This window comes from Coturnix japonica, chromosome 1 (assembly GCF_054131305.1).
Source record: "Coturnix japonica strain WE chromosome 1, WE-NBRP24, whole genome shotgun sequence".
Classification (NCBI taxonomy): Eukaryota; Metazoa; Chordata; class Aves; order Galliformes; family Phasianidae; genus Coturnix; species Coturnix japonica.
Genome location: NC_140663.1, coordinates 133,594,471 through 133,608,848, shown reverse-complemented (window position 1 = coordinate 133,608,848; position 14,378 = coordinate 133,594,471). Strand labels below are relative to the sequence as shown.

The window sequence follows — 14,378 nt, the reverse complement described above, 5'->3', positions numbered from 1 at the left end:
TATTTAAGCAACATAAGTGCTGTGTATCACTTAGAGTCTTTTCAGTGTTGATTGCAGCTTTAGATATGAATTGCAGTGATAGATACTAGGAATAGGAATACTCCTTCAAGGTGAAAGCTAACCTCTTGCTTGCTAAGGTTGTCAGGCATCTGAACTGCCAGTGGAAGAGAACTGGTGTTACTTGTGGCATAGGCTCATTGTTGCCAACCCCAGTACTAAAAGGGCTGCTGGCCTGCCCCTTCCTATGCCAGAGCCTTACCTGGAGGGAACTGGATATCATTGGATGTAATTGAAAACGTATAGGGGCTTCTATGAACTTGCTGAGGAGGAAGCCTTCCAAAGGTCTTGATGATCAGTGATTTTTCTTTAGAACTGGTTCAGTATTGAATTCATCTCCTTTTGGGGTGTGTTGGCAGGCCACTGAATTTCCAGGCTTTCTTGCTGTGAGAACTCTCACACTCTTACTTAAACTCTAGGTTCTACAGTTTAACCAAGTGAACAAGCTACAGACAGAGATGCTATCTGTGGTGACCTGTGGGAGCAAGCTGAACATCTGGAAGGAGGTTGTTGTAGCTCTGTTCCCATGTGAGATCTTAGATGTATCAATCCTCTGAGAATAAGAATTTCTCTCTGAAGTGACTGGAAATAGCTTGGAAAATTCTTCAGTGCCAAGCATACATATGTAGATGACATGCATCATTCTGATGCAGCAAAAGAACGTTGGTTTATTAGGTGCAGTCTGAGTACATGGTGAAGGGTAATATCATTTACTATTTGTGTCCCTTGCAAGTTCTCAGCTCAGAGCTGCCAGGAAATAGTGAACTTTGGTTCAAATGCATTTGGAGTGCTTTATTACATTGGCCTTTGTTTCTTTGGCTGTTGGTTGGAGGATGACTGTTTCCTCTAAATACTAATTGGTCTCTATAACAGTTGTGATCCTGTCAAACAGTTTCAGCAAAGTCAGATTTGGCTGAACTCTTTTGTTAGAAAAAGAAACAGCGTTGGGAAATGTAAGGAGACTATAACAACCAGTGAAGTGAATTGGTTTTGTAAAGTATTTAATTGAAGTTGAGTTGATGATTTCCAGAAAGTTTCATGTCCAAGAACAGTTTCTGAAGTCTTCTCCAAAGCACTGTGGTGTGGTGGTTATTTATGACGTTAATATTACTCTTAAAGCCATTTTACAACTATTATTTAATTTGACATCCAGTGAGTAAGTACAATTATCCTGACTGTATACAGTTATCCTCAGCCTACCCATCTGCAGAGTTTATTTCCCGAAGGCTACACATAGAGTTCGTGTCAAAGCCTTGAATGAAATGTTAGATTCCTGTTCCTCCAATTAGGCCATACACTGTTCTGTATAGCAAAATGATTCATGACTCAGCCACTTAATTGCAGTGGGACTTCCAATAACCTCTTTAACATCTCCTCATTTATAGAAATGATTTTAAGACTTTTTTTTTTTAAGTGCGAGTTGTTGCTTAAGTAATTAAATCCTTACGCAATATAGCTTACGAAACTGAATATTAAATGCAATTAATTGGCAGACTGGAATTACTTGTTTGTGGAAGACCTGTGGGGGTTTTACAGCTGTTAGTTTCAGATTTACCTGAGAATCTGCAGTAACTTCTGTACTGTAGAGAGCTCAAACTCTGCAGAAACCTACTTATTTTTAGATTTATATATATATATATATATATATATATATAATCTCCTGACACATTTGATTTATGTATACAGGTGCAAGCACATCTTCATTGGCATGTATCTGTAGAAATCCATGGGGAAATGATAGAGTTCTGTAAACTGGGTGTGTGCTGTTGATTTAACCTATGATGTTAAAATTCTTACAACTATCAAAATACAAGGAATTGGGGAAAAAACTGGAAACTGGGGAACTGGAAAAAGGGAAATGTCCTCTCTGGCTACATTTATTAAGGTAAGCAAATGGAATTTTAACTGTTGAGAATTTTACATGAAACATCCAGGGAATTTTGTGAAAGGGGTAAGAAAATGTCTTGGAATAAATTCTTTCTCTTGACAAGGGAACTTCAAGTTCTGACAGATTTATTGCAGGCAGGCAAAATTTGCAAGCTGCATTACAAAATAATGTTTAGTAATAGATACATACGAATTTGTAAACAGCATAATAAATTAAACTGCTATTTATAGTACTTCATTTCATAGTGCCCAGAACTGTTTTACTGTGTCTTTTGGCAAGATTCTTATCACGTTTTCTTTCTATAAACCAAAAGTGAAGAATAATTATTTTTTTCTGATGTTCTGATTTTCTTTGTGTCATCATTTTCCATGGTATCTTTACCACTTCAATGGCTTTTCTTTTTGAAATAATGGGGAAAGTGCCACAAACACCCTCAAAAAAGGAGAGGAGAGGGGGAAAAAGACCTTAATGCCTATGAAGGTAACAAATGTGGGTTCAAACTGAAGACACCTTTTGATGATTAGGAAATGTTATATAGATAGTAGATATACTTTGATGGTCTTGGCATTTAACATGTAAAGCTAGAAGTCCATATACCTTTCTATAGTGTTCAGTGGGAATTAATGTAGTAATAAAAACAGTCTTCAAGGAGGTATTTTTTCTTTGTATTTGTTCTTATTATACAGAACGTTTCTGCATCTTGGTTGAATGTGCCTGGCTCTGGTGTGAAGCTCAGGCAAAAATCCTAGAAAAGAAACAGTGTTTCCTGAAGATGCAATTAAAAAGTGGGAACCCCTCTGAGCTTTATGTCTTCTCCTATACCAGTCCAGTACCCTATTTATTTATTTACTTTACAGTTCTAGGGGGTAATGGGGACTCTCTAGTACAGTTTAAGGGAATTAGATCTATTAGTCAGCTCTGTGTACGCTTTTCAATTCTTATTTTCTGTTCCTCATTTTATTATGTTTTCACTTCACACCATCTTTTTTATCTTGATCCTGCGACAGCTCTAACCAGAAATGTGAGAAGTACTTGGTAAATGTGAAAGCGATTCAGATGTGCTGTTGGGTACTGCCTATGTTTTCCCCTTTCTGAATAAAGCTGGAGGTAGAAAAAAAATGCGAGGTAAAAATCTGTGTGGGTCATTTACATACCATTCATCTGGAGACTTTCTAAATGTTTAACAAGTTAATTAAGCCGTTACTCAAAGTGTACGTATTAATCTAAACAGAAACGTGGGTGTGCGTGCCATGTAAGCTAAGATAAAATATAAAAACTGTTTATCACTGTGGCGTGTGAGGCTGTGCGGTCAGTGGTGCATAGCTGAGTTGCATTAAACATTTAAAGTCTATGTATTTCCTGGTTCCATGTGACTGCAGTGTCCATCCTTGGGAAAACTGAGGTATTTACTCTGGCCTCAGTCCCAGAAGCTCATGAAGATGGATACCACCAGGGTAGGGTTTTTTATAGCACTGAATTAAGTCATCTGGGACTGATAAATACATATTGGTTGCGTTCTGTGGAGCAGGGACTGAATGTTGCCAGTAGTGACATTCTAGATCTGATGGTATTTGACTGCTCCAGTGTCTTTCATTGGGCTGCAGGTGATCTCAGTTGGGTTCTACATTCAGGAGTTGATGCAGCTTGGCATCCATCATATCAGAGCCTAAGCTGGCAAAGTCTTTTAAGCAGGGTGAAGTACCTTGTTCTTAAAGCACATTCTGCAAATACATGTAATTGATCTTGCAAAAATGTTTTCCCAAGGAGGTCTTGAAAGCCCATTCTTCCTGTGCTACATCTGAGCATGTTTCCCTTAAGCTCCACTGTGATGTTTGCCCTAGAATACATACTTCACTGCACTGATGTAGAGGAACAGGCAGCAGTTCTCACTTTCACATGGCCCTCATCCTTTTCATTAGGAAAGATCAGTGCTGCTCAAAGCTTTACAGCAGCACAGAGAAAATTGGATTTTTCTGTTCCAGGAATGAGAGGTAGCAATGTCCTACTTCTCTGATGTGAAGGGGACAGGTGGGGGAAGAGGCTGCCCTGGAATGTGAGAGGTAGACAACTCCTGCAGGGGACAGCTGCCCTGTTGCACACCCCAGGGTGGCAGCTGCAACCATTTCTGTGTTTTTGAGGACTCTAGCTTAGGTAATGGGGTTGTAGCCTCTTTTATTCTGCTCATACAAAATCTGGTAGGTATATACTGAGATGGAATTTACTGGATGTTGATACAGAATTGAATAGAATAAAGAGCATTCTGTCTGTTCTGGGACTGTGTTTGTTAATAGGTTAGATCCACCTTGAAGCTTTTGGAAGGATTTGTGAATTCCTGTGCTTCTATTTGAATGTTGCAGGACAGCTCTTCCTTATTCTTTTTCCTTTCATAAAGAAACAGTTTTTGTGTTGGGTCACTACAGTCCACAGGGAGAAATGCCTGTGGGGGAAGAGATGTTCTTCCCTTCAGAATTCATTAGAATCATGTAGTTCTGCTGCATTTGATAAATAGCCCTTTCTTGTTGTAGGCCATGTGGCTACACACCATCCCGGTGGCATGCCAAAACTCAGGCACTGCAAAGTAATGAGAATGGCAAGTGGTACCTTCCTTCAGTTTGGGCAGAGAGGAGCCTAATGAGGTTTCACAAGGGCTAAGGTGGGGTCCCGCACCTGGGGAGGAATAACTGCATGCATCAGTACAGGTTAGGGGCTGACCTGCTGCAGAGAAGACCTGGATGTTCTGGTGGGCAGTAGGTTGGCCATGAGCTACCAGTGTGCCCTTGTGGCTGAGAAGGCCTATGGTATCCTGGGATGCATTAAAAAGAGCATGGCCAGCAGAACAAGGGAGATGATCCTACCTCTCTACTCTGCCCTGGAGAGACCACATCTGCAGTACTGTGCCCAGTTATGGCCTCTATTCAAAAAGACAGGGAACTTGTTCTAGAAATAATCCTGTGAAGGGCTACAAACATCATAAAATCATAGAATCACAAGCTTGGAAAGGACCTACAAGATCATCCAGTCCAACTGTCCTCCCATTACCGTAGCTACAACAAACCACTAAACCATCTCTTGTAGCTCCTCATCCAGACACCTCTTGAATACTTCCAGGGGTGGTGACTCCACGACCTCCCTGGGCATCCATTCCAGTGCCTGACCACTATCTGAGCGGATAAGTTTTTCCTTATGTCTAATCTAAACCTCCTCTGGTACAACTCACAGCCATTTCCTCAGGTTCTGTTTGTTGCCTGGGAGAAGAGGCCAAACCCCTCCACATCACAGCCTCCCTTCAGGAAGCCATTAGAGGACAAAGAGATCTCCCCTGAGCCTCCTCTTCTCCAGGCTAAACAATCCCAGCTCCCTCAGCTGCTGCTCATAAGACTTGTGCTCCAGACCCCTCACCACCTGGACACATTCCAGAGCCTCAGTGTTTTTCTTGTAGTGAGGGACCCAAAGCTGAACACAGTACTCAAGGTGTGGCCTCATCAGAGCTGAGTACAGGAGGAGGATGGTTACCTCCCTATTCCTGCTGGCCACATTATTTCTAATACAGGCCAGGATGCCATTGGCCTTCTTGGCCACCTGGGCACACTGTCAGCTTGTGTTCAGCTGAGCATTAACCAACACCCCCAGGTCCCTTTCCTCTTCACAGTCATCCAGCCACTCAGCCCCAAGCCTATAGCGTTGCATGGGATTATTGTGGCCCAGGTGCAGGACCCGGCACTTGGCCTTGTTGAACATCAGCCCAGTGATCCAGCTTACCTGTATTCCTCTGAAGGGCCTCCTTACCTTCAGGCACATCAGCACCACCTCCTAACGTGGTGTCATCTGCAGACTTACTGAGGGTACACTCAGTCCCCTCATCTATGTCATCAATAAAGACAATAAACAAGGTGAGCCCCAGTACCAACCCCTGGGGGACACCACTTGTAATGGGTGGCCAGCTGGACTTAATTCTATTAACCACTACCTGTTGGGCACAGCCCTCTAGCCAGCTTCTTACACAAAGAAGGGTATACCTGTCCAGGCCATGGGCAGCCAGTTTCCCCAGGAGAATATTGCAAGAGACTGTCGGAGGCTTTGCTGAAGTCTAGGTAGACTACATCAACAGCCTTTCCCTCGTCTGCCAGTCTGGTCAGCCACTCATAGAAGGAGATTAGGTTGGTCAAGCATGACCTGCCCTTTATGAACCTTCATTGGCTGGGTCTGATCCCCTGGATGCCAAACATGCTGTGTGATCTCACCCAAGATTAACTACTCTGTAACTTTCCCTTGTACTGAGGTCAGGCTGACAGTCCTGTAGTTCCTTGGGTCTTCCTTATGGCCCTTCTTGTAGATGGGAGTCACGTTGGCAAGCCTCCAATCCTCTGGGACCTCTCCAGATAACCAGGACTGCTTGGTGATGAGGGACCTGGAACATCATCCATAAGAGGATAGGCTGAGCAACCTGGGACTATTGGTAAGAGGATGGTGGTGCCCAGCGACAGGACAAGTGGCAATGGGCACAAACTGAAATGTGTTCAGTTCTATCTGAACACAAGGAAAAACTTCTTTACTGTGTAAGTGACGGAACACTGGAACAGGCTGCCTGGGGAGGTTGTGTAGTCTCCTGGTAATATCCAAAACCCACCTGCCCAGCTTACTCTAGGGAGCCTGCTTTGACTGTGGGACTGGACAAGATGATCTCCAGAAGACCTTTCCAACCCTTGTGATTCTGTGACCTCCTGGTGCAGAAGGACCAGCAGTAAAGACAGCCTTGAGCCAGGAAGCTTGTCTGTGCTCAGCAGACATAGATTTGCCCAGGATCTGGAGTGAGGCAGGAAATTCTGGAAGCTTGAGGGTTTGTGTGGTGTTACCAAAAGCTGGGGCATATAGAGCCTTTGAGTGGAGGTCAGCAGGGCTGATATGGAGACCCGTAGTTTCTGCTAGAGCCTGCTACATCTGAGATGGTACCATCCAACACAGTCTGTCTGTCATCATCTTGCTATATGGAAAGTATAACACACAGACATCTGGTCTAGTAGGGCTGGTACTGAAATGGAGCTAATAAACCCATAGCGCAGCAAGTCTTCTGCTCAGCATTCATGGACTAGAATCCTGTGATGTTCCAGTCTGTGTTCATCTAGATGATGAATAATGGCTTTTCGTTGTATTCTGTATGAAGAGTCATATAAAGTGTGTGTATATATACATATATCATAGTATATGTTCTGAATTCATATAAATTTTAAAAGGCACGCTGAATTTACATGTATTTTATATAGTATTTGCTTTGAAAATTTGACTACTCAAAAATGAAAGTAATACAGGATGTATTTTACAAGCGCCAAACTTATTTTTGCCCTTTGAGGAGGAATTTGACAAGGCAACATGAGGGTTTTGCAGAATCTCTTTTCTTTTACACAACTTAATGTTACAAAGTAGTCGTTGGGTGAATGTGGATTATAAGATACGTTAAGACTATTGATTGTAGGATTTCAGTCTCTTTTTAAGTGGTGAAGGTAGGCAGTGAACAAGGCAAACACAAGCTGTAAGGGCAGGAAAAAGCAATACAGAGAAGTGATTCTGTCTATTCTGTGTAGTAGCTCCTAGATGATCCTGTGCAAGTAAATACAATTTTTTTTTTTATATCTATCCTGTCAGCTCATCAATTCCTCTTTGTGTCTTCCAGTACAAAATTTGTATCTCTGTCCATTCACTTCTCAGATGCTGAGCACTCATAGCAAATAGTGCCTTAGGTACTTAGTTAGTTTCCCAGCTTTTCTAGGGTTCTTAAACCTTTCTGAGCACTTTAATATTTTAGTGGAGCTGTCTGTAAATCTGCAACAAGTGTGTGGGCTTTTTTTCCCTCCTGTTTCTAAGTAAATCGGAGTGATTGTGCAGGACAAGAAGAAGCGATGTTGTTTTAACTCTGGCTCATCCACTTCACAGAATGCTTCTCAAGTGACTGCTTTGAGTTTCTTCCTTTTTCTCACTTGTGCAATTGAGACGATATAGAATATCTAGAAGAAGTAGAAGGAAGTTTGTACTTTGGGGCCCTTAGATATCACGACATACTGCGAAGCTGATCCCACTTCCACTGAAGGACTTTAAGACTTTACAGCAAATAAAATGAAATTCACACACCTGGATAATAAAGACTAAGAAATAATTGCTGTCTTATCTGTTTACCATCCATGTAATTAAAGACTGTGCTATCACGTGTTAAAATGCAGGAGGACAGATTTTCAAGATGTTTTTGTGTGTTTTGTTACTTAATGGCAACTTAGCTCTTCTAAGAGTTCCAGAGGTACCATTGTGCTAAATACTGTGTATCTAGAGAGTAAGAAATAGATTGCATCTGTTCAGGTGGTTAAATGAGGATGGGATAAATGGTGAAAAAGTGAGGAGATTCCTCTGCAGTTAACGACCATGGCTTTAAACTCAAGATTTGAGTGATGCGCTCAGAGTTGGCAGAGAGGCAGAAGAAAGCTTAAAATCACACTTGCATCTTTAGGGAGTACTGGACCAATTTTAGATACTGAGTGGTGTAAGAAGTCACTGTCCTTATACCCTTCAGCTTGGAGCCCACAGGCCTTGTGATGGAGTCAACAGGAACACAGGGTTTCTGTTTCCATGCAGAGCCTTGTTAGCTTAATTCCCTCATCTCTGATGAGTTAGCACAAGCTGTAGGGGTACCTGCACCAGCTCCACTCTGCTGCCGTGCCTGGGAAGCAGGAAGAAAGAGGTAAATAGTTGATATATAGGTGGCATATGTAACATCATAAACTGCTGCGGGTAGTTGCAGTAAGTGTTGTCTGTCCACAGCTTGGTCTTGCTCAAATCATGTGACTGAAAACAGTGCTATTAAGCTAACACAAAGTAGAAAGTTGGGTTTATATTAAGAGGGAGCCATCTTGTTTCTCTTGGATCTTAATTTGGTTTAAATGTTAAGAACTGTAATCAGTTTTTCTCTCAGTCCTTCTTGCTTTTTTTTTTTTTTTTTTTTTTTTTTTTTGAGAAAACCAGTGTTGAGAGCATTTTGGAAATAGGCCCAGTGTTGTCTTCTCTGTTATGTCAAATATGTAAATTTAAAATCTGACTAAACATTTGCTTAGCTCCGTGTCTGAAGAAGGGTTTTATGCACGTGAGGATGGAGATAGTAAAAGACAGGCATTTCAATTAGAAGGAAAAGGCAAGGATCCCCTCACAGTGGTGCAAAGTAATAAACTCCAAGGAACTGTGATAGCATTGCCTGGTATTTCTTTTTCTTTTCAGCTTTTATAACTGGCACAATGCTATGAATACTGCAAGGGAAAGTTGTATCTTCTGTATTAGCTAATGCATGTTTTTATGTATCACTGCTTATGTGTGTAGAAAGTGGGCTGCCTGAAATTTCAAATGAATTTTACTGGCACCTTGGTTTTCTCTCATTTATTGCTCTCCTGAGAGTTCTGTATATATTAGCCAATGGTAGATGTACCTTTGAAAGGGAGAATGATGCATTTTCCTTATTGGAAGCAAGAAATGCAGTATGCTGCCTGTTCACAGAGAAGGAGGATGTGATGTTGGAGGGAGACTTGAACTTCAGTCTTGTTCTTGCACCCTAAGTGAGATGAACAACATGGAAAATAGGATTATATCACCTGCTTTTGCGGTGTGGCAGTGCTCCAGGCAGGTTTCATAGTGGAAGGCAAACTTAGCTGTGATAGAAAATATGTGCAATAAATCACTAGAATGCAGGATATTCTTCAGTGTGAAAATTTCATTGCCCAAACATCTTTCATGTTGGGTACTGTTTGCAAATAGATGCTTACACATTTGAATATGTTCTTCTCTGAAATGTAACTATCGCTGTGGGTTTTTTGTTTTTGTTTTTTAACTGCAGGTATGAGAAGGTGCCCGTAATTCTGGTTGGTAATAAAGTGGACCTGGAAAGCGAGAGAGAAGTGTCATCAAATGAAGGCAGAGCCTTAGCTGAAGAGTGGGGCTGCCCTTTTATGGAGACCTCTGCTAAAAGTAAAACAATGGTGGATGAGCTCTTCGCGGAAATTGTTAGACAAATGAACTATGCAGCACAGCCAGACAAAGATGATCCATGCTGTTCTGCATGTAATATACAATAGCATTAAAAACGACCTAACCTGGACTTGAATTTGCAGAAATTTTGTAAGGTGGTAAAACTGTCTACTTCACTTCCTGGTTTGTGGGTCACTTGAAATACATCTGTAGTGAAGTAGCAACATTAACTCAGAGCTGAGCATTGAAAGTCAATCACTGACTCTGAATATAATTGGGTTCAATGACCACATCTCACCCGTTTTTCTCTTTGAGCACCTGCAATGTTATGGCATAGCCAGTCGATCTACAGGGTCGTTCCATTTGAGCATACGTGTTATCGTGTCCAACAGCAATGACAGCAACTTTTCTCAAAGAATTTGGAAGACCTTGGAGGTGGGAAACTAATGCAGTGGAGAGAATGTCCTTGAAGACCATTTGCCACTAGCAGAAGTGAAAAAGGAGAGCTAAGTCTTTGAGTGTCTAATTGCTGTGCTTTGGGACGTGCGCTATCACTTGTGGCCAAGTTTGTTCAACTGTGTTGATTTCACCTGAACTTCTGACAGTGTTAGAGGAAGAGGTTACCAGAGACCTACATTGTTTGGATTTTTTTCAAAATCGATGCTATTATTTCTACACTTTTATCCCACATCTTGAAATAGAGTACATTGCATCAGTGAGTGAAGCAAGAGGCAAGATCTGCAAGCAGGTGACAGGTGAAGAAACAGTACGGCATTGGAATGTTTTAAATCTTTCGTTTTGCTGCTCAAAAATGGAGGATCGCTTCAGGTTTTGGTCTGCAAAAAGCCAAACAAACCCTCTGTTTACAAAGCAGGAAGCATCTTTATTTATCACATTACTGAACCAGGAGGAAGCAACTGTGATGAAAAAATTGCTGAGCCTTACTAACAAGGAACACTTTAATAGATTAACTAGTACCATCTTGTAAGGAAAATTAAGCCATGTTGCATCCATATGTTCCCTTCTGCAGAAACCTCATGGGACAGTACGAACATCCTGCATTTTTAAGTTTGTTAAAGACAACAGTTTTTTCTTGCCTTTAAGGGCTACGTTCTCTGGTGGGATCCCTAGCTAACCTTTGAAAATCAAGTTTGCTATTTCACAGCTTTAATGACGGAAGCTTAAATTGGATAACCATGTAAAATCATTTGGTTCGGAGCTGAAATAGTTACAGTTATGATTCCTTAAGTGAGTGTGGAAATGGCTCTTTAATTGCCCGAGGCACACTATTCAGAGGTTGCCCCAATTATTTGAGTGTTAAATGGTGGGAGCAAGTATTTTATTTTGAAAGGATGCTCGAGCTCTGGCTTGCTAGTTTCATAGCAGTGAAGTATTTATCATTTGCATGACTAATGGCACAGAAGTACCTATTCTGAAGTCTTACAATCAAAGTATAGAAAAGTTTTCAATCACAGTGTTTAGATTTTACATGCTGGAGAGATTGTCTTGAGCTGGATCTCTTATAGGTAAAATTGGCCATAAAAATAGAGTCACTGAGCCTGTGGTCTAAATAACACCATGCATTCATTAGTTTTTCAATCTTGTGCAGTAACAGTGTAGTTCCTTGTGTTTAAATGAGTGAAAACAGGGGTGCTGGGCTGTGTGTGTGTGTGTTGAGTGTGTATGTGTGTGTGTATATGGCCCTTAGAAATGCTGTAATTGGAGTTAGGTTCGAGAGTTTTGCCTTCATCTGCAGAACTGCCTAAAAATGCTCTCATCTTCTACAAAGGAAACTTTGTACAGCACACTTTGCATATTTTCATATACATTCTTAACGTTTAAATTGTAGTTCAGTGGATGGTAAGCAAAGGAAATCATATTAATCAAAGAGAACGGACCATCTCTGCCCTTAATCTTTCAAAACCTTTCTACAACCAATGCATCGAAGGGCATTAGATGTCACAAAACGTCACGCCTTACTCAAACGTTAATATAGCCCTTCTTCCCATCTACCTTTTGGAACTTTTGTTACTGTACTTTGTTCTCCTAGAGATATTCACACCGTTTATTTCTGGCATCTGAATGCCCGCTTTGGGTGCTCTGAATTGCCCTCCTAGAGGCACCTACCTCTTTCCATTGACTATATAGCAAAGCTTAGGCTTTTATCTTTGGTCCTCTGAGTCACGCAACTTCTATGCCTAAACTAGATGGTATGAATGTTCTCTTCCCCCCTCCCCCATCCGCCCGTTTCAGCCACATGCTTAAGCAAGATTTCAAATACTGAATTGGTGATTCTGTAATGTTTCAGATATCCGGTTATTGAGCAGCACAACCTATCTGTAAAATAGCTTGTCAGTGGGAGATGCACTGCATAAGCACTCAAAAAGGAATTAAAAGCCCCGTAAAACTTAGAAGAGCGTGTTTTGCAACGTTATTTACAGAGATGTCAAAATCTTACCTCGTAGATCGTTCATCGGCCAAGAAAATGGCACGAAGTACAATACGAACGGCCTAACATGGAGCTGATAAGATATAAAACAGATGGGCTTCTAATAGAAGAGAAATTGCACAGTGAAATTCCTAACAGAAGATACTAATGAAAATAGAGCCTGGTCTTGTTTTTGCATTACACTTTCACATTCTCTGAAACTTGGATCTGCGTATGCTATCACGCAGTACTGCGGAGGGGGGTGCGTGGGGGGCGGGGGTGGTTAAGCCTAAGTGTTGTTTATTTCATATAATTCTGAGGGAGTAGTTATGCACTATTTGTATTTCCACTAATGTGAAGGTAGTGGAGCTTGAATCAATGACAGTTGCACTTGACAGAGACTTTCTCCCGACTCCAGGGGTAGCAGGAAGGTAGGTGCGTGAGCCGCGCAGCGCTTCTATGGCCGCCCCGTGGGGAGTCACGCTGGTTGTTTGATTTGTACCCTGAAAGGATTACCGATTCCCATCAAATTTCTTACAACATGCCTTAAAATGTTATCGTTTGTTCCAAAGACCCGCTTTTTTCCTTTGGCTGTTCTTGTAGAGCTTTGTCCTTTTCTACAAAAGCAGCATTTCTCCTTTTTTTTTTTTTTTTTTCTTTTTCTTTTTCTTTTATTGTGCTTTTTTTTTTAACGTTGCAACTTTTATTCTTTCCAGCCATGATAGTGATAGCAACTGGTTCCTCTTTCCCTTGAAAGCGCTCTCAAGAAACTGGTCCAAGCAAACGGAATCAAATCAGGAGTGTTACACATAGTTGCTTTTTCCTGTCGTTTTTGTTCTCCCTCTGCCCCTTTCAAGAGCATCAGAAGGACTCGGTGAGGTTTTCTGTTCAGGTTCTCGCCTCTCTCCCTAACCCCAGTGCTACAGTTGCCATTACTTCTCTGTGGGAAAAATACTGGTATTTGCTTTCTTGTATAGAATGTTGCCTAAAGATGTCAGCCATTTGGTTGGGGGGTTTTTGTGCATGTTTGTTTTTTACTTTTTTTTTTTTTTTCCTTTATGTTGTTCTTTTTGCCAGTGTGCCCTCAAAGCACTGGTTAGGCTTTAATTGTGAAACTCCGCGACAAAAGCCAACATTTTGATGACTGCAGGAAGCTTTTATCTGCATTGTTGTGCATCTGTTGATTCTTGATCAGGGTTTGAAGGAAGACTGAGGTGTGTGCTGGAACCAGGCTTAACGCTGTTGATTTGGAGTTTCCCAGAGGTGAATTAATGTGTTTCACAGATAACTGTTGAGCTCTGATACAACTGGCGACTTAAAATAAATGGGGCAACAGTTTGTTTTGTAACAATGTCAGTTGTTAAAACCTTGATGTTTCAAATAAAACAAGAACTGTACATAGAACTCAATGCAAACTCAGCAGTTGTATTTGGAGTTAAATTATTTTAACAAATAAATTTATTTAATGAAAACTCCCTTGGATTCCCCTTGTTGTCCATTTCGATTTGGTCACCCAGGGTCCACCCAAAGCTTTACTGAAGCAACCCAGTAATTTTAAACGTGCTGTCTGTTCTGTTGGGATTCAGCAGAGCGTTTCTTGCCAACATGCTGCTCTTGTACAAATTAAATAGCGCTAAGAAAGAAGTTAGCATAGTTTCATTTTAACAGATGGGTGCGCACATTGATTTAAGTTATATGCCTGACAGAGAACTACAGCAAAGGTTTTCCTGCCTTCTCAGATGGGTTTGTGCTGATAACTGTCAGTAAGAATTGGTGTTGTTTAAGATATGCATCTTGCCATGGCAAAAGAACGTTTGCCATGAAGCGATAAAATGATGTATGACCATGTTCGATATGTGATGATTAATATCCGGTGTTCTTTTTATAGCAGTGAGGTTGTAAAGGGTTAAAAGGGGATTGTTTGTTATATCAGCTGTTTAATTGATGAGCGTTTTCTCAGGCTTTCATCGTGCTACAAAAGGAGTTAGCGTTAGAAACGACTTCAAATAC

General features: G+C 41.2%; 1 protein-coding gene across 2 annotated transcripts in view; it reads left to right on the top strand.

Annotated features, from left to right (window-relative positions):
• RAP2A (RAP2A, member of RAS oncogene family) overlaps positions 1-13,840 on the top strand; it is a 32,900-nt gene extending 19,060 nt beyond the window's left edge. Inside the window, exon 2 of one of the 2 annotated variants that reach the window (XM_015851571.3) lies at positions 9,810-13,840. In XM_015851571.3, the coding sequence (XP_015707057.2) occupies positions 9,810-10,047 (238 nt within the window). In that variant the 3' untranslated portion in view covers positions 10,048-13,840. The remainder of the gene's footprint in view (positions 1-9,809) is intronic. The other variant, XM_085535989.1, reaches the window with a different exon arrangement.
• The last annotated feature ends 538 nt before the right edge of the window (positions 13,841-14,378 follow it).